The 23514-nt window shown below is 42.0% G+C and overlaps 1 protein-coding gene and 1 non-coding gene across 3 annotated transcripts in view; one reads left to right on the top strand and one right to left on the bottom strand.

Moving 5' to 3' along the window:
- The first annotated feature begins 8255 nt into the window (after positions 1-8255).
- The window catches only part of PPP2R2C (protein phosphatase 2 regulatory subunit Bgamma), a 399818-nt gene continuing 384559 nt past the window's right edge, over positions 8256-23514 (top strand). Inside the window, exons 1-2 of one of the 2 annotated variants that reach the window (XM_072620180.1) lie at positions 8256-8416; positions 8638-8718. In XM_072620180.1, coding sequence (XP_072476281.1) covers positions 8401-8416; positions 8638-8718 — 97 coding nt within the window. In that variant the 5' untranslated portion in view covers positions 8256-8400. Of the gene's footprint in view, positions 8417-8632; positions 8719-23514 lie in introns of those variants that run through there. The other variant, XM_072620183.1, reaches the window with a different exon arrangement.
- Positions 19804-19876, bottom strand: TRNAK-CUU (transfer RNA lysine (anticodon CUU)). The gene has a single exon. It is a non-coding gene; the product is annotated as a tRNA-Lys (tRNA).

A 23514-nucleotide genomic window follows, 5' to 3' on the forward strand; every position in this document is an offset into this window, starting at 1 on the left:
TAGCTATTGTAATATATGTGTATGTATGTGTATATAATGTGTATATGTATATATATGCATACACACATACATATGTTTGAGATGGGTTAGTCATGGAGTTAGATTGCCATGGAATGTTAACACCAGAATAACTGATCACTAGTAATAATAACTGGCATTTATACAAAACTTTAAGATTTGCAAAGTCCTTTGCAAGCAAAAGTGTCCCAAAAGTCTTAGTGCAATTTTAAACTGTTGAAGCTTTCAACTGCACTAAGACTTTTGGGACACTCTGCATGTTAATTCATTTGATTCTTTCAACAAACCTGCGTGGTAGGCTCTCTCATTATCCCAGCTTTACAGATGAGCGAACTGAGTCTGAGACCAAATGACTTTCCCAGGGTTACCCAGCTACTAAATGTCTGAGGCAGGATTTGAATTTAGGTCTTCCTGTTGCCAAGTCCAACATTCTACTCACTATGCTACCACAAGTATTCATAAAACATTAAAGGAACTGATGGATGGCTTCTAATGCCTTTGGTAGATACTCTGTGGAATACTTACAGGTATGGACAAGAATTAGACAGACTGGAAAGGTTATGGAAGGGTTATCATCACACTTGTTGAGGGTGGACCCACACCCATGAGTATAAGACTAATGATGAAATGGTGCAAGCCAGAAATGACAGACAAGGGTTCCAGCAGCACTGGGTGGGGAAGTGCACTGCCACTCACTCCCCATTGCCAGATGCTGTCACTGAGGCTGACCCTAGTTAGCAAGCTGCTGATGGAGCAATCAGAGATTACTTCAGCTCTTAAGAGTCTCTACTTCTTCACTCCTCCTAGGGTGATGGAGTTGAAGTTGATGGGCAGTCCTCAACAACTGGAATAATAAGGACTCCTATTTCTATGGCATGGACAAAGTCCTTTCATCTAACCAAGATGTGAGGTAGGGAGCATAATTAGAATCATTCTCATTTTCTGCATGAGGAAAATGGAGCTTGGAGGCAGTCAGATCCATAACTATCAATTCTGGCACTTGGGGGAAGCATCATGGAAATCACCCTCAAATCAATAAGAAAAGGGGAAAGGGAGAGCCCTCAGACCTCAAAATCTGAGGTGGAGGGGTAGGGAGAAGAGAAGGTAGGTGGAAGAAGACCCCAGCGGACAGAAACTCTGATGGGTAGGCCAGGTTGAAGCTTGCCAACAAAGAGAGAGAGAGCAGTGAAGGGCGAGGCCACCTGGAGAGAAAGCAGACCATCTGGTCACTTTCCATTTTCACTTGCTAAATAGGTGCTAAGTTTTGTTTTCCTACCTGCTAAAAGGAATACAAATGATGTCTCTGGACTTTAAGTTTCTGTATCTTTGGGAAAATCTAGAGTTGTCTTGACTTACAGTTCTGGGTGAATTTAACCAAGGTCATATAGGAAGTATCAGAGCTAGGATTTGAAGCCAGGTGCCCTGTCTCCAAGCCCGGGGCTCTTTCTGCTATATTACAGTATGTTATACATGCCCATCTAGAGTACAGACAGGGCACTGGATGACTCCCAGGCCCTGATAAGGACCTAAAACTGAGACCTGTTAAAGACCTTAGCTTAAAAAGGCCAAGATCTCCCAGCGCATCAGGGGCCATCATCAGTTGTCCCAATCTCTATCTAGCCACTGGACCCAGATGGCCCGGGAGGAGAAAGTAAGGCGGGTGACTTTGCACAGCCCTCTCTCACTTAAATCCAATTCACTTGCATGTCCTGATGTCATGATTCTCTTCGAGAACAAAGGACAAGCAACAGAACGATATATCTGTAACTTTCTTACCATGGGAGTTAGAAACTATTACCCAAAGAATATTTTGTTTTATTTTTGGAATAGAACATTTCAAGGATTTCCTTCTGTAGAAGTTCTTAACTTGGGGTGCATGAATTTTTTTAAAAATAATTTTTTGATAATTTAATTCACTGTTTTAAAGTGGTTTCGTTTGTAATCCTGTGTATTTTACTTTAAGAATTTAGAAACATAATTCTGAGGAGTCCATAGGCTTCACCAGCCTGTCATGAGGGTCCATGCCTCAAAAAAAGCTGAGAATGCCTGCTATAGGTGCACCTCCCCCATAACAGCAAAATGTTGCCTGGCCTACTCCACAGAGGGAGCCCAAGGCTAATTACAGTCTGTGACTGATTACAGTGTCCCCATGTAGCAATTGTCTTTGGAAACATTAATTTACAACTCAAGAGATTAGATTTCTTGGCAAACAATCAAAATAGCTTGGAGTCATAGAACATCAAAGCTAAAAGACACCTCATTTAGAACATAAAATGTGAGAGCCAGACCCATATAGAAAACACAACGTAGAACACAGAATGGGAGATACCTAAGAAAGCTTAGAACATAGAATGTTGGAGATAAGGGATCTTTGAATGTGGAATTTTAGAGCTAGAAGAGATCTAAGAATAGTTCTTACTCTTTTTTTATATCCTAGAACCCTTTGGCTGTCTGGTGAAGCCTACAGACCCCTTCTCAGAATGTTTTTAAATGCATAAAATAAAATACATAGGACTACAAAGGAAACCAGTTCTCTTGAAATACAGTTTTCATAATATTAAGAAAACAACCAAAATCTTATAAAAGTGAATGTTGAAAATGAATCTTTACATGTAATTGGAAAAAAATTAAAATACTATGAAGTGGAAAAAGAAAAAAGAAAACAAGTTCCTAGCTCCTAGGTTAAGAATCTGTATCTTAGATTCAAAATACAAAATATCAGAGATGAATGGCACCATGGAGTTTATCAAGTTCAGTTCTTTCATTTTATAGAGCTTCTGTAAATTGAGCCCAGAGAAGGAAATTATCTTACTCAAGATCATACAGATAGTGCCAGAATAAAAGCAAGATACTCGAATTATTATTAAGATGATACAGTGCTTTAAAGTTTACAAAGCTTGTTCTTTACAACAACCCTGTGAGGCAAGTAGTGTGGATATTATTATTATACCCATTTTACAGATGAGGAACCTGAGGGTAAGACATGAAGTGACTTGCCCATAGACACCCTAGTAAGTGGTAGAGGATGTATTTCAACTTGTCTTCCTGAATCCAAGTCCAGTGCTAGCCCAGCTTAGCCCAGTGCTTTTTTCCATGGCAAAGATTCCTGTTTTCCTGTTCTCATTATAATAAGCATCTCTTGTCTTCTTCTTGAGAACAGATGTCACACACACAGCCTCAATGCAGAACCTTGGCCCTGGGACTTGACCACTGCAGACGAAGCCCCACCTGCTAAGCTGGGAAATGGCCAGTCGAAAATGATACAAATTGGACACATTCTCCCCCATACAGCTCATGACGTATGTTTTCCGGACTCATCCCAAGTTAGAGTAAAGCTGGGGCAGAAAACCAAATCTACTGACTCTGTGAAATGAGGACATGTCTTTTCATCTCTAAGCACCAGCCCTTTGGTATTTCTTGTATTTTTATTCAAATTGGGAACATTAGTGTTGCATTTAATTTGGAAGAAAAGCCAATTTGGCAGAGTCTCCCTCTGACAGCACTCAGTACTAGTAACCTAAGTAACATCACTAAAAAAAAACCTAATATAGTATCCTAGTAGAGAGACTGCCAAAACATAGTTCTGGCAAGAAATGTAATTCTCTTTATTGTAGTTTCCCCCTACTTCCCACCAACCTCACTCAGTTGTCTTTTCCCTCAAAAACGCTTGGCCCCATTAAAAGTTTTAACCCATAAGTCCTAGCTTTTATTTCTCTTCTTCCCATTAGGGTAGAAAATACCCACAGTATTTTCTTTCTTTCTTGCTTGACTCAAACAGTTCAGGAATTCTACTCACTTTACACCTCTAGACTCCCTTCACTACCCCCCCCCCCTTTCCTCCCATCTTTTTCTATGCTAACCTTCTACTTCATTGAAAATTAGAACAACTTAAGGAGACTTTTTTTTTGGAAAGTAGGATTATTAATAATAACAAAAACCATTTCTAGATCACCTCAAAGTCGACAAAATGATTCCTTTACAACAGTTCTTCATGGTAGGGGGTGCACATATTAATCACTACTTTACAGATGAAGAAACTGAGGCCCAAAGAGGTGATATAATTTGGCCAATGTCAAACAGACAGGGTCAGTAAGAGTTGGGACAGAACCCAACACCATTGTTTCTATATCCAGTAATCTTTCCACTATACCAGGCTGCTTACAGATTCATTCACTCAACGCAGCCTTGATAAGTACAGACCAGTTATCCTGCTATCTGGGGAGTGCAAAGATAAATAAGATACATTTTCTGAATATACAATCTAGTTTTTTTCTGTTGTCTTGAAACTTGTGATTTTAATCTATTAGAGGCAACTAGGTGGTACAGTGGATAGAACAGAGGGTCTGGAGTCAGCAAGATGTGAATACAAATCTGGCTTCTGACACTAGCTGTGTGACTGCCTCAGTTTCCTTATCAGTAAAATGGGAATAATAAGTACCTACCTTTCAGGGTGGTTTGAGGATTAAAGGAGATTATCTGCAAAGTGCATAGCACAGTGCCTGGCACATAGTAGGTACTATATAGTCATTGCTATTATTTTTGTTAATTATTATTGTTATTTTTGTTCTAGAAAAGGACCATGACATCAGAGAGATGATGCCATGACATGCAGGTGAATTGGATTTAAGTGAGGGAGGGCTGTGCAAAGTCAGCAGCCTCACTTTCTCCTTCAGAGTCACCTGGGTCCAGTGGTGAGATATAGATCCGGATGACTAGAGAGAGCCCTGGATGCAGTAGGACACCTTAACCTTTTTAAAGATTTTTAAGAGGTCTCAGTTTGATAGTGGCAAAGCTCATTCAGTGATTAAGGATAGGTAAGGTATGAGGCAGAAAATGGTCTCTTTTACCTAGAAAAAAAAAATCTGTCTGGGAGGAGAAGCACCTCAGGGTTTCTGGCCAAAACAGAAACAATTGCTATTTACATTCACACTGAGCCAATCCCTGATTAATTATTATCTATATAGTGAACTCCCTAGCTAAGATCAGCAATTCATGGTCTTGCCTGGGACTGAGAGATTAAGAGGTCTTCCCAGAATCACACAGTACTTGTAAATAAAAGGAGGTGGATTTTTCTCCAGGTTTTCCTAGGTCCTAAAGCTACCATACCAAGCTACTTTTACAATCTAGTAAAGAAATAATAACAATTTACCCTGATATAGCATAAGGCTTACAAAGGCATGAGGGCAGGAGAAGAAAATAGGAAGTTTTGGTAGTGCAGTGGACATCACTGTTTGACTAGAGCATAAGGTCAAGAAAAAGGAAGCTTGAGGTTAGAACATAGTTGGGGGAAGGCTTTGAATACCAGGCCAAAGACTCTTAAACCATTTTAACAAAAGTGAGAAGTGGGAAGTCATTTTGAGTCAAAGAGTGAGAAGACCAGAAACGTGCATGTTAGGATTGTTATTATTTGGGCAACAGTGTGTAGGATAGTTTGGAGGAGAAGAGGAAGAGAGAAAGTTAACTGTACCATTGAGAATTTGCCTTTAGGGAGTGGGAAAGGGGACCACTGGCCAAAGAGGTTGAGAAAGTCAGGAAAGCAAAAGCCAAGGGAGTGAAGAATTTCAAGAAAGAGGGAGTAGAACAATGACAAATCAATCCATCAACCAACAAACTAGCATTTCTTAATAGTTTATCATGTGCACATAATAAACATATGCTAAGTGCCGATGAGATAGAGAAAAAGCAAAAATAATTCCTACCCTCAAGAAGCTTATATTCTAATGAAGGAGACAAATAAATACAGAGCAGATGGAAGATAGCCTTAGAGGAGAAGGCCTTAGTAGGAAGTGGGGGAGGTAGACACAGGAGAGAGATAAAGGAGTTTAAGGCCTGGGATCCACTAGAACCTTGGAGTTGGTGATTAGTCATTTTGAGAGCCACTTTAATAGAGTGATCTGGAGGAAACCAGATTGTTACTGTGACCCAAATCTTTATGCCCAAATTGCCAATTTGCTTATGCTGAGGTCCATCCTCTTCCTATTTTCAGACTAAGTTGTTGGCTGATGAAAAACAAGATATTGTAAATGCTGTTATTTCCCTCCCTCTTTACCCCAGGACTGCTTTGAGAATGTAGTAGCAAGGTCCTTTGTCTATTTGAAGAAATGACTCCATCAGAGTCTACCCTGGGAAAACAAAAATTAATAAATATAGAAATTAATAATAGTTGGCTTTAATAATTAATTACATATGATCAATATAAGCAACAATTAATTAATTACCTAATCTCATTAGATCCTCAGTGGTTTGTTTCTTTTGCCCTCTTGTCTCAGGTACCTAAGTGCCCTCTTATTCTCTGCTCTCTTCACCTTCCCCCATCAAAACTTACTCAAAAGCCCAAGTTGGGCATACTTTGGAGGCAAAGGGACGTAATGGGAAAACCTTGCTCTTAGAGTCCAAAGAAGGCCTGAACTTGCAGCTGCAATGATCAGTCACTAACTCTGTGACATTATACAAGTCACTCAACCTCTGGCCTCAGTTTTGTCATCTGGAAAATTAGAACAATAATATCTACCTACTCACCCAACCACCCACATCCCTACTTCCCAGGGCTGTAATGAAGGTGTTTTGTTCAAGGGCTGCAGAGATGAGCTCTCCTTGGAAAGACTCTGAGAAGCCAATTTTCACAGAGGTGAAGACATAACTGATTTACTTCTCAAAGGCATTTACATTTTAAAAGAGGACAAATGCTCTGCTTCATTTCAAAGAAAAAAAATCTGATAGAATAACAGTTCTGGTGGAATTTCAGTCATCTAGGAGGCAGTGGTGAGGATGTTTTATCAGGGGGCAGGAGGCCCTTCCAGCCACCTTATAGTCACTTAAAATAAAGGAGACAGCCCTGGAATTAGGCAGAGGAGAAACTAGGCTTGGATCCTGGTTTGGGAGTTTGCTGCATGTTTGATTTTGGATCCCTCTCAATCTGTTTCCTTATCTTAAAATATTTGGATTTGGTGTTCCCTTCCAGCTCAAAATTCCGTGGTCCTAATAAACAAATGTAGCCAAGGACCTTTCCCCTTTTTCTCCCCAAGTCATCATGGATCCTCTTCCTTCTGATGCTCCGTCTCTCTTTCCTTCCATTGCCTAACCCTCCTCCCGGCACTGGAGCTTTCTGAAAAACTTGGTGTGCACCATACCTGCTTTCCTCAGCAAGCAGCCCAACATGGATATGAAACAAATTCTCCTGCCCCGGGATCATTCCTGGCATTCCTATCTTGTCTGCCCCCTCTCTCTGCTCCCAGAACTCTGTGAGCCAGCCCTACACGATGAGTCAGGGAAAGAGGGAAGAAGGGGCTCTTTATTAGACAGCCTTAGATAACACATGGGAGGTAATATCCTCCCCTGTCATGCACCCCGAGGTCAGAAGAAAGATTCCCTCCGTTTCTCTCTTTCTTAAGGAACTTGAGCCAGAGAAATCAGACTCATCAAAACAAACACGTGGGCCAGAGTGGCATAGGGTACCCATTTCTGTGAAAGTTGCCAACCAGGTGCAGAAGATTTTAAACACTAAGCCATCTCCCCATAACTTAAGTCTAGGAAGGAAGAAAAGAATCCTTCCGGGGCTTGAGAGCTGGAAAGGTTCACCTCTTTTTACCGAGGCACAACCTGACTCCGCAAGACAGGGAGTCGAATCCAGGTCCTCTGACTTTAAAGCCAGGGTTCGTTTTCCTACCTCCCTTTGCTTCCTGACCCCAAGATGCCCTGCTAGCTTTCGGCTACTTGTCATTCCTTCTCCACACTCCTAGTTGGCAGAAGAGGGGATAAGGGCAGGGGGCGGCGGAGTGATGATCTTCGGGGTCCCTAGTTTTATTTCTCCCCAGGGGAGAGGTCATGGAAGGGTCGCTTTCGCCCCCTTCCCCCGCCCTGACTCTCCTGAGATCCGAATGGGTACACAACCATCCATCCACCTGTTGGGGCTTGGCTCGAGCTAAGAATGACAGCGAGCAGAACCTTGGAGACCCCAGGCAGGCGCCCAGGCTCCCTCCCCGCCCTCCGGGCGGAGCCCGAGCTGGAGTGGAGCCGCCTTCCCTGCCTCCAGCCTTCCCCGCCCTCCTCCGCTTCCTCCCCCGGGCAGCTGCTTAGGTCTGCGCTGCCCGCCTGTACCACCCAGCTCTGCCGGGAGGAGAGGAGGGAGGAGGACGCGGAGGAGAGGGGGAAAGCTAGGAGGAGGAAGGAGAGGGCCAAAGCTGGGAGGAGGTGGGGTGGAGGAGGAGGAGGAGGGTGAGGGCTGCCAGGAGGAGGGAGAGGGCTGGCAGCAGGAGGGGGAGCAGGAGCAGCGCCTGGCGCCCTGCGCGCCCACCCCAGGGAGCCCTTGGCTCCGACACCGAAACAACCTCGGAGCGCACTCCTTCTTGGCCAACCCTCCTGCCAGGAGTCTCCGGCAGACTCATGTCACAGAAGCCGGGTTAGTTAGCTGCTGCTTTTTTCTTTTTCTTCTTCTCTTTTTGCCTCGTCTTCCCCGCCCCTACCCCACCCCCTCTTCCCAGCTGATGCTCCCCATCCCACCCTTCCCTCGAGCCCTCCCAGCCCGCCTGCCAGCCTGCCCTCCGCAGCTGGGGGCCAGAGGCGCGGGCTCCTAGCCGGGTCTAAAGTTACTGACTGAGCTTTCCCTTCTCTGTGTGCTAGTTGGCGGCCCCCCAGGCGAAGAGGAAGTTGACTGGTGCTTGTATCAGCTCAATGGGACAGCCGAGTTTGAAGTCTCCGAAGGTAAGGGACAGTAAACCCAGCTCACTGATAGTGGAAGCTAATCTCGACTAGCTGGGGCTAGGCTGTGGTTCGCGGGAATTCTCTCAGGGTTGGAGAGTGGGAAGGCGGGGAGGCCGCGCCTACACGGACCAGGTCAGTCTTGGAGCTCCTGGTCACCCTGAAAGGTTCTGGTGGTGTCCTCGTCTGGTCAGAGTGGCTCAGATGGAGGTGTGTGTGTATGTGGGGGGAGGGTAGGAGAGGAGGGATGGATGGAAGAATGGGGAGTGGTTGGGAGAGGTGTTAATTTTGGGTTGGTGACTGAAGAGAAGTACTTAGCTCCAGGAGAGTGAGTATTAGAGACTGGCAACAGGATTTCAGCTGCATTTGATCCTATGTCCGAGTTGGAACCAGAGAGGAATGGGTGAATGATTTTTTTAGTCTCTCCAGGCCATATTTCCGAAGTGGTTTGGGGAATCGAGAGATCGAGAGACCTTGCCAAGCAGCACTAGAATTGTGGACTATTTTTATTTGGGCTACCTGCTTTCCTGTGAATTACACTAGTCACTTTTCCTTCTCCATGTCTCAGTTTCCTTCTCTGTAAAATGAGAGGGTTGAACAAGGTGATCTCCTAGGTCCCTTTTAACTCTAAATCCTATGAAGGCCAAGAAATTACATTTGGAGCCATAGGGTCATAGGGCTTAAAGTGTCTTGAGATCATCTTGTGCACTTTACTCTACCCCTTACTTTACAGAAGAGGGAAACTGAGGCTCAGAGAGGGGTGGTGCCTTGGCCAAAGTCAAAGAGACAGTAGCTGAAGGAGGGGCAGTTGAAAGAGAATGTGTAGATAAAAATAACATGACCCCCCTCTAAAAAAAACAACCAAAACCCCAACAATCTGTTTTCTGCTGAGATTTGGAAGAGAATGTGGGATCAGTGGGCAGAGATACTAAAAGGGCTTTCCAGATGGCAGGAACTGCTGAGAAATTTCTTACACCAATAGGGGCAAGATTGTGTGGTCAGACAGAACAGAACAGTCCTTAGAAATGGAAGGATGATTCCAGGCATTTGAATGCTGAAAAGTCTTAAAAGGAAACTCCATCTGTATGCAACAGTGTGTTTCCAGGCACTGAGAAACATTTATTTATTTTTTTTTGCATCGTCAGCTAAAACAGGGAGGAGGAGAGATTATTGCTGGAAATTAAAACCTTTTTTTGACAAGTATGTAACTATCCAACCTGGTTTCATGTACTATGAAAGGTATGGAGTCCTCCCTCTCCCCCTTGAAAGGAACTTTTATTTGCAAGGCTATGTGATCTGTTTAAAATTTTATTTCTATGGACTTCATTCACATTTAAAAGTCCTGCTCCTTTGTGAGACTGCTTAGGAAATGCCTTCTCCGTTTCCCAACTCCTACGCAGTACAATGACATAACATCGGGATTCATGATGGAAGACTTCAATGTTATGTTTTTCAAGTTGACATTACCTTAGACACAGCTCAGGAGAGACTTTCATGTGAAGGAACAAGGTGACCATCTGTAGTAAGCTCCAAGTAGAGTTTTCTCTTTCGTAGTCATAGACTTAGAATTTCTGAGATGGAAAGGAATGAAGGGCTTATCTAGTCTAACTCCCATGCAAAGTATGGATCTTGTCTCTAGCACTTCTGACAAGTCATCAGCTCACCTGAGGAACTGTGACAAGGACCTCTCTCCAACCTCCCTTGTGTCACCCTTTCCCTCTTCTCCTCCCACCCCCATCACTTTCTGTGTTTGAACAGATCTAATTATTAGAAAAGAGGGTTAGCTGGTATAGTAAAAGTCAACTGACCTTGGAGTCCGGGGAGACCTGAGTTCAAATCCTGATTCTGACATTGACTAGCTGTTGGATTCTGGGCGACAAGTCACTCAACCCCTGAGCTGTAGTTTCTTTACCTATAGAAAGAAGGGTTGAACTAAGTGATCTCCAAGGTTCTTTCTAGTTCAAAACTTATGAGCCTCCGGTGATCCTTATACTGAACTAGTTTCCCTTCCTGAAACTTCAGCCTATTGGTATGTCTTGTCCTTCAGGACCAAGCATAAATTTAATCCTTTCCCCACATATAGCCATTAATAGACTTTAAGGCACCTCTCATGGCCCCTTCCCCATGTCTTTTTTTCCTGGGCTAAGTATCCTCAGGGTTCCTTCCATTGTGCAGGTGAAAACCACAGTGTGTCTTTTGTAATGCAAAGAACACTGTGCTTTAACCCCAAACCTAACCCATATCAGGCTCAGTGGAATGAATTGGGGCTCTGGATCCTAAATAAGAGGAGACCAAATGGAAATATCATAGCTCTTTTCAAATATTTGCATGTGGGATCTGACCTGTTCTATTGGTCCTCATGTGGTAGAACCACAAGCACTAGATGGAATTAGTAGAAAAGCAGATTTCAGCTTGATTTAAGGGAACACAATCTTAATTAGAGGCATCCAAATTTAAACAGACCGCCTTGACTAGAAGTTGATTCTTTCCTCATCTAAGGTTGTCATATGAAGGCTAGAGGACCACTACCTAGAGATGTCACTGAAGGATTCAAGGGCAGCTACTGCTTGAACCAGATGGTGTATGAGATGAGATGATGTGTGAGATCCTGCAAGATGCTGGTCAAGGACAATGTTTTGCTGGCTATGTCAGTGAAATAAGATTATAGGATTTAGAGTTGGAAGGAAACTTAGAGATCATCAAGTCCAATCTTCTAATTTTACAGGTTAGGAAACTGAGACCTAGCGCAGTGAAATGACTTGTTCACCAACACAGAGGCACCAAAGTAACAAAATCAGCATTTGAAGACAGACCTTTTTGACTCTAGATAGGCTTTCCCATAATTATACTTTCCTTTTATACCTGATGCTTGTTTTCCCTTGTCACTTTGTTGGTCTTAATTATTTTTGCAAAACTAAGTGGGTGGGATTACCCTTTAGGTACCAAACAACTCTTAGAGATGTTCCAAAATTGAGTGGTTTGGCTTAAGAGATACTGGGTTCCCTTCCTGAAGGTTTTCAAGGGGATACAGAATGATCACTTGCTGGGAAGGTTGTAGAGGTCTGGTGGGCATTGGACTAGCTAACTTCCGAGGTCCCTTCTAACTTAGAGATGTTGAGGTTCCATGACGTTGCATTCCTACAAAGAAAGTGTTTACCAATGAAAAGCTTTGTTCATCAAGATAATAGATTTCTCTATGGGCCTTCTTCTAGAAGTTTTGCTTAGGTTCTGAGTATCATTCTTCCTGAGGTCATTGTCAACTTCAGAGTTAGACTATAAACTCCTCAAATGCCCTGAGGGATAGAATTGTTCTCCTGTTTCCATTGTGGCTTCTCTAGCCTTCTTTTTCGCTATGGGCCCTAGTAAATATTGGTAACTCACAAATGTTCTGTTGGTAGTTACCCAAACACTGTGAGATGCTGTGTTTTAATGAACTTAATAGTAGTTTTGTTGTTTGTGTGTATATGCGTGTATTTTCTTTTTCAAACAATGACCCCAGAGAAGATAGCTATGAATACCTGGTAATGAAATCTTTTAGAACTGATTTTGTTTATTTGTTTTTAAAGCACGATTTTTTTCTGAAATTCTAAAATTTTTTAGCCACTCAGGACTGATGTCCATGATTCTATGGTAATATAAGCAGTGGACAGCTAATAACTGGCAGATTGTGTGTCTATTTGAAATTTTGAAAATTTATAGTTTCTGACAAATTCTCTGCCTATTTTGTTCTCTCTTTGGGTGTTGGGAGGGATCCTTTGCCTTTGGGCTAAAAAACTCTAATGCAGATTCACTTTCCATAAATAGTTTCCTGAATACATTGGAATGTTTGTCACTTACCGGGTTTCTAAATTTAGGTTTGACTCTGTGATTCCTTCCCTGGAGACATGTTGACAGCAATTGTTAAGGCAACAAATGCTAATGAGTGGAAATCTGGATACACAACACTCAGCCTGGCCTTGGGACATCACCATTTCCTTCTGGGAGCCGTAGTACTGCTTAATTTCCTAAGGGATACACCTGTTTATACATCTGAAACTCTCCTTTCCCTCTCCTATATCAACAGCTCACATTTAGCTAGTATTTTGGTACATTTTCACATCTTTTATCTCTCATGTTCCTTACAATGCTCCAGGGAGCTAGGAAGTACAAATATTAATGATTTTTAATCATATCTAACATTTATATAGTTCCTTAAGACTTGCTGAACACTTCATGGAGGGTTATCTCAGTCCATCCTCCCAACAGTCCTGGGAGGTAGGTATTATTATTATCCCCATTTCATAAATGAGTAAATTGAGGCTGAGAGAGGTTACATAACTTTTCCCAGACTCACACACAGCTAGTAAATGTCTGCAGCAGGATTTGAATTCAGGGCTTCCTTACTCTAAATCCAGTACTCCTGCCATTGGACCATGTAGATTACAGTTGAGGAAACAATGTTTTCAGATAGCATTGGCCATTTGGACCACTGCTATATGGACAAGTCATTTGACCTCTATGGACCTCAGTTTCCTTATCTGCAAATTGAAAGTATTGAACTAGATAATCTATAAGGTGGCTTCTAACTTTAAATCCTTTAGGAGGGAAGCTTATGGTGACCCGGCTTTCCACTGTATAATCTTTTACCTCACGGACTAGTCTTTTAGGTATGCCCAGAGTAAAGCAGACCTTTCAGTAATGATAGGATTAAAATATTCAATTCAAATATTTCCCATAACGTAGTTGAAAGAGCTCTGGAATTGGCTCGATTCATTCAAGTCCTGCCTCCACCACTACTTGGGTGATTGTGGATAAATTACTAACTCTTAAGTTTCCTGTTCTGTAAAAAAAGTTTCTAAGTTTTCTCATCTGTAGAAAGGGAGAAATAATAATTGTGCTAGCTGCCTCCCAAAGGCTGTTGTGAACCGAGCACAGCAGAATTGTGCATTGATGGTTCCCATCACTGGGTGCCCCATCAAAAATCTGTCATGCAGAAGAACCTATTCATATCACAATCACTACTTTTCTCCTGCTTTCTTAGACATGGTCAAGACATGTAGGAAAACTTTTATACTTTAATCTGAGGCCAGATGATAGACTTGTTACCTCTATGAAAATTGAAAGTCACACTTTAGAGATAGAAGAGACTTCAGAGCAACTAGTGGTCCAACCCCTTCATTTTACAGAAGAGAAAACAGAGGCACCAAGAGGTTACATGTAAGGACAAAGAAGTTACAGGTAGAAGACCTAAGATTCAAACCCAGATCCTCCAAGTCCAGACCCATTGCTCTTGTCCAGGGTCACCCAGGTGACAAATAACTGAGGCAGGTTTTTAAAGTCAAGCCTTTTCACCAGAAATTCAGTGTTCTTTCTGCTATGCTGTGATATTTTTTATGTGCCCTATATAGATCAATTATACAGAGACAGAGCAGCGGCTACTGTGGCATACTACCTGTTTCATTTTTATTGTGGAAGCTCCTCCTATGAGGGGAGGGGAGGTCAGGGGTGGAAGGGAGATGAAAATTGGGCACAGTCCCTGATCCTTGAGAGTTACTAGTTTAGTAGGGGGTCAGACATACTGAGAAACTCATGGCTCACAATGTTACATGACAAGTTTATCATAGGTACTAGGTTTAGAACCAGAAGGGAAGTTAGAGACTATCTAATCTTATCCCTCATTTTACGGTCCAGGAAATTGAGGCCAGAGAGGTTTGGTGACTTGCCTAAGATTGGAGAGGTAGTAAATGTCAGAAGCAGAATTCGTACCCAGGTCCTCTGACTCCAAATGTTCCTTTGATTAGAGAGGGGTAAGAGACATTCTCTACCACCAAGCAGTACTAGGCTGCTTTAGGGTATGGTAGCTTCTTTAGGAGTCAGGAAAACTGTTTTTATGCTCTAATTCTGCTGCTTATTAACCTTGTCTTTGGCCAAGATGCTTTTCCTTTCTGACCCTCAGTGTTCTCATCTAGAAGATGAAGGGATTAGACTAGTTGATCTCTGAGGTCTTTTCCAGTTGAGAAATTCTAGGATTTTAAGATTCTCGGTGATAATGCGGTAAAGTAAAAAGAGTTTGGCATTTGGCATCAGGCCAGAATTGGACTAGAATTTCAGGTTCAGATACTAAGTTTTTGAAACTGGGCAAATAATCACATCTCTTAGCCTTAGTTTTCTTTCATGTATAATGGGGGTGACAATATTTACACCATCTATTTCATCAGATCGTTGTGTGGAAAACACTTTAGAAACTAAAATATACATGCTATCAGTGTGAATAATTTTCTTATCCATCAAGACTCAGCTCAAGTCCTTTGTTCTGCAGGAAGTCATTCCTGGTCCCCCCCAGCTTCTAATGCCTTCCTCTCTCAGATTTCCTTCTACCTACTCTGTATATGTCTTACGTGCACCAAGTTATTTGTGTGTTTCCATTAGAATGGCAAGTCCTTGAGGTCAGAGACTATTTTGGCCTTTTTTTGCTCTCTAGTACTTTGCACAGTTCCAAGCACGTAATAAGACATGTGGTAGCTAGCTGGTCATGTAGAAGAGTGCTGGGCTTGGAACCAGGAAGACCTGAATTTAAATCCTCCTTTGGATACTTGCTGTTCATGGATCTCAGTCTCAGTATCCTCATTTGTAAAATGGGGATAATAATAGCACCTATCTCACAGGGTTGTTGTGATGATCTAACATATGTAAAAGTGTTATAAACTTTAAAGCACCACATAATAAAATTGCTTAATGACTGAACAACTGATCCCATAGGGTATGAGTTCTATAATTCAGAGGTCCTATAATTAAGGTCAGGGGAGAGTTTGGTGGTGCAGTGGATAGGGTCCTGGACCTGGAGTCAACAAGACTCATTTTCCTGATTTCAAATCTGATCTCAGACACTTCCTAGCTACATGACCCTGGGCAAGTCACTTAACTCTGTTTGCCTTAGTTTCCTTATCTGTCAAATGAGCTAGAGGAGGAAATGGCAAACCACTACAGTATCTTTGCCAAGAAAACCCCAAATGGGGCCATGAAGAATTGGATACAAATGAAGTGACTGAACAACAAATTAAGTTCAGGTAAAAAGTGTGTGTGTGTGTGTGTGTGTGTGTGTGTGTGTGTGTGTAAATTTTACATGTGTGGGCCAGGGTAGTTAAAGCTTACCTAAGTGATTCTTATGCCATGGTTCTTCAAGCCTAGGCAATGGTATCAGCCAGGAAAAGGCAGCAAAAATCTAGGTTCTCTTTCCATAGTACTTTATGTGGAAGTGTTACCCCCTCTGTGATGGAAGAATTCCGTGCTTCAGCAAATGATGATAGCAGAGGGATCAGCTTCCAGCTGGGTGGGAGGGTGAGAGGGCTGGGCATGAGATGGGAGCCTGACCATACTGTTTTTCTGATTGATTGATTTGTTTGTTTGTTCATTCATTTTTAACATTTAAATTTTTTTTTTATTTCTGAATTTTCTTTCTAACCCTCCCACCTTCCCCCCATATTGAGAAAATAAGCAATATATCAGTCATGCATGTAAAGTAATGCAAAAAGTGTTTCCATATTAGTCATGTTGCAAAAAACCCCCCCAAAACCCTAGAAACATAAAGAAGGTAAAAAAAAGTAGCCTTCATTTTACACTCAGAATTCATCAGTTCTCTCTCTGGAGGTGGATAGAACTTTTCATCAAGGGTCTTTTGGAATTGTCTTGGCTTATTGTGTTGATCAGAATAGCTAAGTCATTCACAGTTGATCATAGTACAATATTACTGTTACTGTGTACGCTGTTCTCTTGGTTCTGCTCACTTCACTTTACATCAGTTCATGTAGGTCTTCCCAGGTTTTTCTGAAATCATTCTGTTTATCGTTTCTTATAGCACGATAGCATTCTATTGCAATCATATACTACAACTTGTTCATCCATTCACCAATTGGTGGGCATCCCTTCAGTTTCCAATTCTTTTTTACTATACTGTTGATCCTCTTTACCCTCTTTAATTCAAACTTTTTCAAATAGGCAAATAATGATATTCATAATGGTGACATATATTTTGGGAAAGAAGCAACTTTTGGCCAATTTGCCCAATGTCACCTAATTGGTTAGTGGCAGAGATGGGACTAAGACAATAAACCCCTCATGTTTTGATAGCACTTCACAATATACCTCCCTCACAACAACTGTTTGAGGTAGGGCATTACTGTCATGAATCAAACCTAATTTTTTGATCAGGTAGAGTTTTTTTTAATCTGTTTTACTTTACTAAACTAATTGTAACCCAAGCCTCTTAGGGTTCAATTCTTGATTTCATTTATCCAGTAGTTGTTTCCATGGGCACATTGATTTGTTCCTCAGTATATGTCTCTTTATCTGTCAAATGATGATAATATTTACACTGTCTCTATCACAGAATTGTTGTAAATATTAAACAGCTAGTTTAAGCAAATTGCTTCATTTCAGTGAGATAAAGTGTAATAATTACAATGTAAATTGTTGTTGTTGAAGTGTGTCCAACTCTTTGTGACCCAATTTGGGGTTTTCTTGGCAAAGATACTGGAATGGTTTGCCATTTCCTTTTCCAGCTCATTTTATATATGAGAAAACTGGGGCAAATTGAGGTAAGTGACTTGACCAGGGTCACACAGCTACTAGGTAAGTTTCTGAGGCAGAATCTAAACTTAGGTCTTCCTGATTCTGTGTCTAGTGCTGTATCCATTGTGCTACCTAGCTGCCTTAACAATATAAGTAGTTGTTTTTATTCTTACATCCACACAGCCCTAAATGGGTATCCTGTCACTTACTTTCAGAATAATTAACTAGTTCTTCTGATAGGGATTTTGGGGGAGCTAGTCTACATGAAATACTGCCTGATAGTCAGGACAGGTTGACCTAAGCAAAAGTAGATCACCGCATGAATATCTCCAGGAGGGCTGTGGCTTCTATCCTTGAATATGATTCCAAGTTCAGATTCTGACTCACAATCTGGCTAACTGGTGGTCACATTACTTCTCTCACGTTCTCAGTAAAGTGGAGGGATTTGACTTGGTAATTGTTGAGATTCTTTTCCTCTCTAACATTCTGTAAAATCTCTAAGTATGTGAAAAGTGTGTAGAAAGTTTGGAAAGGTTGGCAGTGTTAGATTGTGGAGGGCTTTAAATGCCAGGCTCGGCAAGGGTTGGGGGCGGGGCTCACGAAAGTTTGGCTTTTGAGATTAGGGAAACTGGAGATGACAGAGGCATCTCTTTCCTTTGGTGTACCTTTGGTGTCCATTGCACTCAAGACAGAGTCAGCTGTGTCTCAATTGAATTGCACAAGGTACAGATGTGAAAAATATACGAAAATGCTTCATGGAGTCACAGTCCAATTAGCAGGAACAGTTTTGATGCTCCTTAAAAAAATACCTGAGAACATCTCTCTGTAAGTTTGTACTTAATATTCGCCAGCACTTGTGTTCTTCTCCATTATATTAATTTGTTGTTATTCTAGGTATGGCTTAGTTAATCCCATAGCAGCCTGAGGGACTGCTGATGTGCAGTGTTCTGTGGAAACCAAGAAATCCACAGCAGGTGGAAGTGGGTCATTGATTTCAAGACTGTAGCTTGACTTCACTGTTACTGTAACATTTTCATACTACGAATGATTCCATCCATCTGATCAGCAGACAGTTATTAAGATTGACTATATGCTAGGACTAGGCAGTAGGAACTAATCAAAGACAAAAATGAAACATTCCCTGCCTCTTGAAGGCTGCGTTCTATTTGGAAGGAATACGTAAAAGAGAAATACAAAGTAGCTTTTTGGGGGTGGGGGAGAGCCCTTAGCTGATGGGGGAAATAGAGGAAGGCCCCATGGAGAAGGTAGATTTGAGCTGAATTTTAAAGAAAAGTAGGGATAATAGGAAGCAGAGATAAGGGGCTTGAGATAATTCCTGGCATGGGGGAGAGCCTGTGCAAAGTCATGGAGAGAGGAGAAGGAGCATCATATGTGAAAAAACAGCAAGAAGAAAAGTTTCTCTGGACTATAGAATATATGAAAAGACTAAATGATGAAGCTGGAAAGGTAGGTTGGTGCTAAGTGCCTTTGGATGTGACAATTTACTTCCCTGCCATTTTGGCGATTTGACCTTAATTTGTTCCTCAGTAAAATGAAGGGCCGTCTGTGATTCTATTTTCCATTGGACACTTGTACGCAGATAGTGAGTAAAGAGAGATGGGAGAAGTCAGGCTGAGTGCTCTAGAAATATTTGAAGAGAGAAAAGCAGTAAGTAGGGGGATTGAGGAAAGGCTTCAGGGAGCATTTGACATCTTAGAGGAGCCTTGAAGGACAATTGGAACATTGTTGTCTGTGTATCCTCAGTGCCTAGGACTGTGCCTGTCACATAGCAGATGTTTGACAAATGTTTGTTGATTGACTAGAGATGAGATAACTGAGACCAAGATAAGTTCAATGACTTGTCCGGGGTCACACAGACATTGAAGTGGCAGAGTCAGGATTCATCCTGGGCTTTCAAGTTCTCTTCTCGTTTCATTGTATCCAAACCTTCATTTGATTCTGCCATCCCCTCAAATGACCATTCTCTATCTCCCCTCCTTTTCATGGCTAAACTCTTAGAAGAGTTGGCAACATTTTCTGCCTCCCCTTCCTCAGCACCTAGTCCCTTTTCAACCCCTTGCAGTCTGTTTTCAAAGCCCTTCCCTTTACTAAAACTGCCTGGTTTTTTCTTAGTCTTCCTGCTCCTTGGCCTTTCTGAAGACTTGGAGAGTGCTGACCACGTTTTTCTCCTAAACACTTTGTCTTCTCACAGTTTCCCTGACGTTGTCCTGCCTTGGTTGTTGTTCTCATGGTGGTCTGACCACTCCTCTTCAGTCTTCTTTGCTAGCTCATCATCTCTCTCTCATTCTCTAAGCATGGCTGGCCCTCAGAGTTCAGTCTTGGGCTGCCTTCACTTCTCTCTTTATGTGCTCCCTCTTCTTGACCTCCTCAGTTCCCATCAGTTCAATGATCTCCATGAAGATGTCTGCCAAATCTACATACCCAGTGACAGTCTTTGTCCCAAGTACTAGTCCCTAATGTCCAGCTACTTGCTGGACATCTCCACTTGGATGTTCTATCATGACGTCAAAAACAGATACTCACCCAATGTGGGGCTCAAACCTACAACCCTGAGATTAAGAGTCTCATGCTCTACCAACTGAGCTAGCCAGACAAAGGCTGGTGGTACAGTGGATAGAGCACCAGTGTAGGAGTCAGGAGGATCTGAGTTCAAATCTCACCTCAGACACTTGACACTCACTAGCTGTGTGATCTTGGGCAAGTCACTTAACCCCAATTGCCTCATCCTGGGTCATCTCCAGTCATCCTGATGAATATCTGGTCATTGGATCCAGATGGCTCTGGAGGAGAAGTGAGGCTGGTGACCTGCACAGCCCTCCCTCACTCAAAACAAAGTCAAGTGCAAGTCATGTCATTATTTCTCTGATGGCATGGTCTTCTTTGGCAACGAAGGACAAACACACACAAAAACAGAACTTAACCTCTGCCCTTCTAAACGCTCATCTTCCTCATGTCCTTATTTGCATTAAAAGTTTCCAGTCAAACAGGCTTGAAACTTCAGATTTACCTTGGATGATTTCCTCTTTCACCCTCATACATATTTAATCAGTTTCCAAGTCCTGTCATTTCTGCCTCTTCAGTCTCTCTTTCATCCACTTCTTTTCTCCATTCACATAGCCACTATCTATTTCAGGGTCTCCTCACGATTCCCCCAGGCTATTGTAATTGCTACTTAATTATCCTTCAAATATCTCCTTTCTTAAATGTCCATTTTACAACTGCCAAGATAATCTTCTTAAAGCATGGATCTGACCATCTTACTCTTCTTTTCTAAAACCTTCAATGGCTCCCTATTTTAGTTTAAAATATAGATTCTTCACATTGTTGCTGAAGTACTACATAGTTTGGTTTTCACATACATTCCCAGTTTTATAAATTTTGGTCAAATGAAATTGTTAGCAGTTCAGTGAACTTGACATTCTGTTGCCAATGGCTGCATTTGCATATATCTTTATCCAAGTCTGGAATGCACACCTTTTCCATCCCCCACCTCTTAGAATCAATCAATTAACTAGCATTTATTAAGCACCTATTAGGATACATATACAACAGTGTTTCTATCTTCCTTCAAGGCTCAGCTAAGATGCCATCTGTTTCCTGAAACCTTTCCTGGTCCCTCTAATTACTGCTTTTCCTTCTTCAAATATTTCTAGAGCACACAGACTGATTCTTCCTTCCCCCCTTCCCTGCTTAGCTGGGTGCAGGTCCTTAGTAGACAGTTAGCTTCTTGAAGACAGGTACTGTTTTGTTTTTATCACTGCATCTCCAGCATCTTGCAAAGTGTCTTGCAGATAGCATGCCTTTAATAATGTTTCTGAATTCAATTAAATTGAAATGAAGTTCCCAATATGGTCACAGTCCAGGCAACTTACTTGTAAGCAGCCCCTTTTCTGATGTTCGTCATGATTGTGTATGTGCATATCTGTTGAACACTTACTAAGTGTCAGATTGCTTGATTCATAGTGCTGCTGCAAGAAAGGAAATCATGATTTCTCTCCCAAATTAGGGGAAACTATGGTAACATGCGTGAGCTTCCTTTTTTGCTAAAGCATTCTGGCATTCACAGCTAATGATTTCTATAAATCAGTAATGTTCCGTACTGACAGATGCTGAATTTTGCTGAGTCTCAATCGCTGAATTATGTGGTTGTGAAAGTTTGCAAAATGCTTATAATCAACTGTGTCAGCCATCATTTCTGTCCCTTCCATTGCATGGAAAAAGGAGGTTCTCATTTCTTAAATGCACTTAGATCATTTCCCTACTCTGGGCTTCTGTTTATTCCTCATTTCTAGTTTGTGACTGGATGGTTTCTAAGCCTCCTCAGTATCTTTCTCTCTTAAATGAAGGAATTGAAATTGGTGATGTCTAAGGTCCCTCAGTTTTCTCCTCTGTAAAATGGGGTTTGGGAACTAGGTCATTTGCCAATTGTTTTCCAGTTTTAAAGTTCTATGATTCCACTGGTGGTAATGGTAGTGGTGGTGGTGGTGGTGGTGTGTATGTGTGCGTGCGTGCGTGCGTGTGTGCGTGTGTGTGTGTGTGTGTGTGTGTGTGTAGCTCCCCATAGAGTCTACCTTAGACAAAGCTGTGAACTACATCAAGTATAATGTGCTAAGTATGATGCATTGGAAAGAATGCTGAATTTGAACAGAAGCCAGCCAGACAACCTGGACTCATATCCTAGCTTTGCCACTTACTACTTGTGTGACCTTTAGCAAGTCCCTTAATCTTTATGGGCCTTTGTTTCCTCCTCTGTAAAAGAGAAAATAGACTAGAAATTGAACTAGTTGGACCTGAAAGGTCCCTTCCTGTCCTAAGCCTGAGGTTCTCTGATTTGCTCTGCTATTATACCCTCTGTCTTGGTGAGGGATAGGAATAGTATGGTGTAACTACAAGAGGAATTAGAAGAAGTGGGTTTGAAATGCCGACCGTGTCACTAACTACCAGTATGACTTTTGGTCAGTCATCCAACTAGCATTTATTAAACACACATTATGAGTCGGGTACCATGCTAAGCACTGGAGATACAAAGAAAGGACATGAGTCCAGCTTTCAAAGAGCTTACAATATAATGGGGGAGAAAATGTGCAAACAACTATGTACAAACAAGCTACATCCAGGATTAACTGGGAGATAATCAACAAAGGGAAAGAACCACTATTCAGGGGGAAGGGAAAAGGCTTCTTGCAGAAGGTGAAACTTTAGCTGGTACTTGAAGAAAGCCTGGGAAGCCAGGAGGTGGAAATGAGGAGGGAGCCCATTCCAGGAATGGGGGACTACCAGGGAGAATGCCCCAGTTGGGAGAAAGAGTATTTAGAGCTAGAAATAGCAAGAAACAGTGTCACTGGATTGAAGAGTACGTTGGGTGGGGTATGAGAAGACTGCCAAGTAGAAAGGGACCACATTATGGCCAGGTTACTTGACATTTTGAGTCTCAATTTCCCCATTTAGAAATACCTGTAAAATGTCCATACCCTGCATTGCTTCCCTTCTAAAGCCATCTGGGGAAAGCCCTTTAGAAAGTACTGTATAAATAGGAGCTGTTATTGGTAATCAAGACTGTCATCACAGTGAGGTTCTTAGTTGATACTACTCTCCTCACAGAATGATGGTGAGGAAGGTTTCATAGTCCTTAAAGGTTGATTTTTGAAGCAGGGAGTACTGGATGTATAATTTTATAAGTATAGCAAACCCCCACTGAGGAAGCTTCTCTCTGCCAACACACAAAAGTCACTGCTTTACTGTATACCGTTTGGGCAACTGAAAGGTTGCATTACTTGCCCAGGGTTACACAGACAGTATATTGAAAGCTAGACTTGAACCTTGTTCTCTATGACCGTGAGATGGGCTCTCTAACTACCGCTCCATGCTTTGTACCTTGAAAGGTCAATAGCAATTAGAATTCTTAGAAAGATTTCAGATATGGCCATTTTCCGAGCTTTTGTATCTAAATGTGAAAACTCCTATAGAGGACATTCCATACTTAAGGAAGGATGGGCTCCCATGGGGTGCATCTGGTTGACGTCTTGGGTGGGTGGGTGGGTCCTTTTGGATGCCAACTTCTCTGTAAAGACTTCCCTGGTTGGGTCCATCAGGAGAATTCTTAAGTGAAGCCTTGGGTAGAGAGGCCACTATGTCAGGTGGAAGGGCTGGCTCTGAGGATCAGAAGTTGGACTGGTAGGGTTGCTTTTAGATCTTTAAAGCTATGAATTTTGGGTCAAGGTCTATTTGCTT

The sequence above is a fragment of the Notamacropus eugenii genome, chromosome 6 (assembly GCF_028372415.1).
Source record: "Notamacropus eugenii isolate mMacEug1 chromosome 6, mMacEug1.pri_v2, whole genome shotgun sequence".
NCBI classification, from domain to species: Eukaryota; Metazoa; Chordata; class Mammalia; order Diprotodontia; family Macropodidae; genus Notamacropus; species Notamacropus eugenii.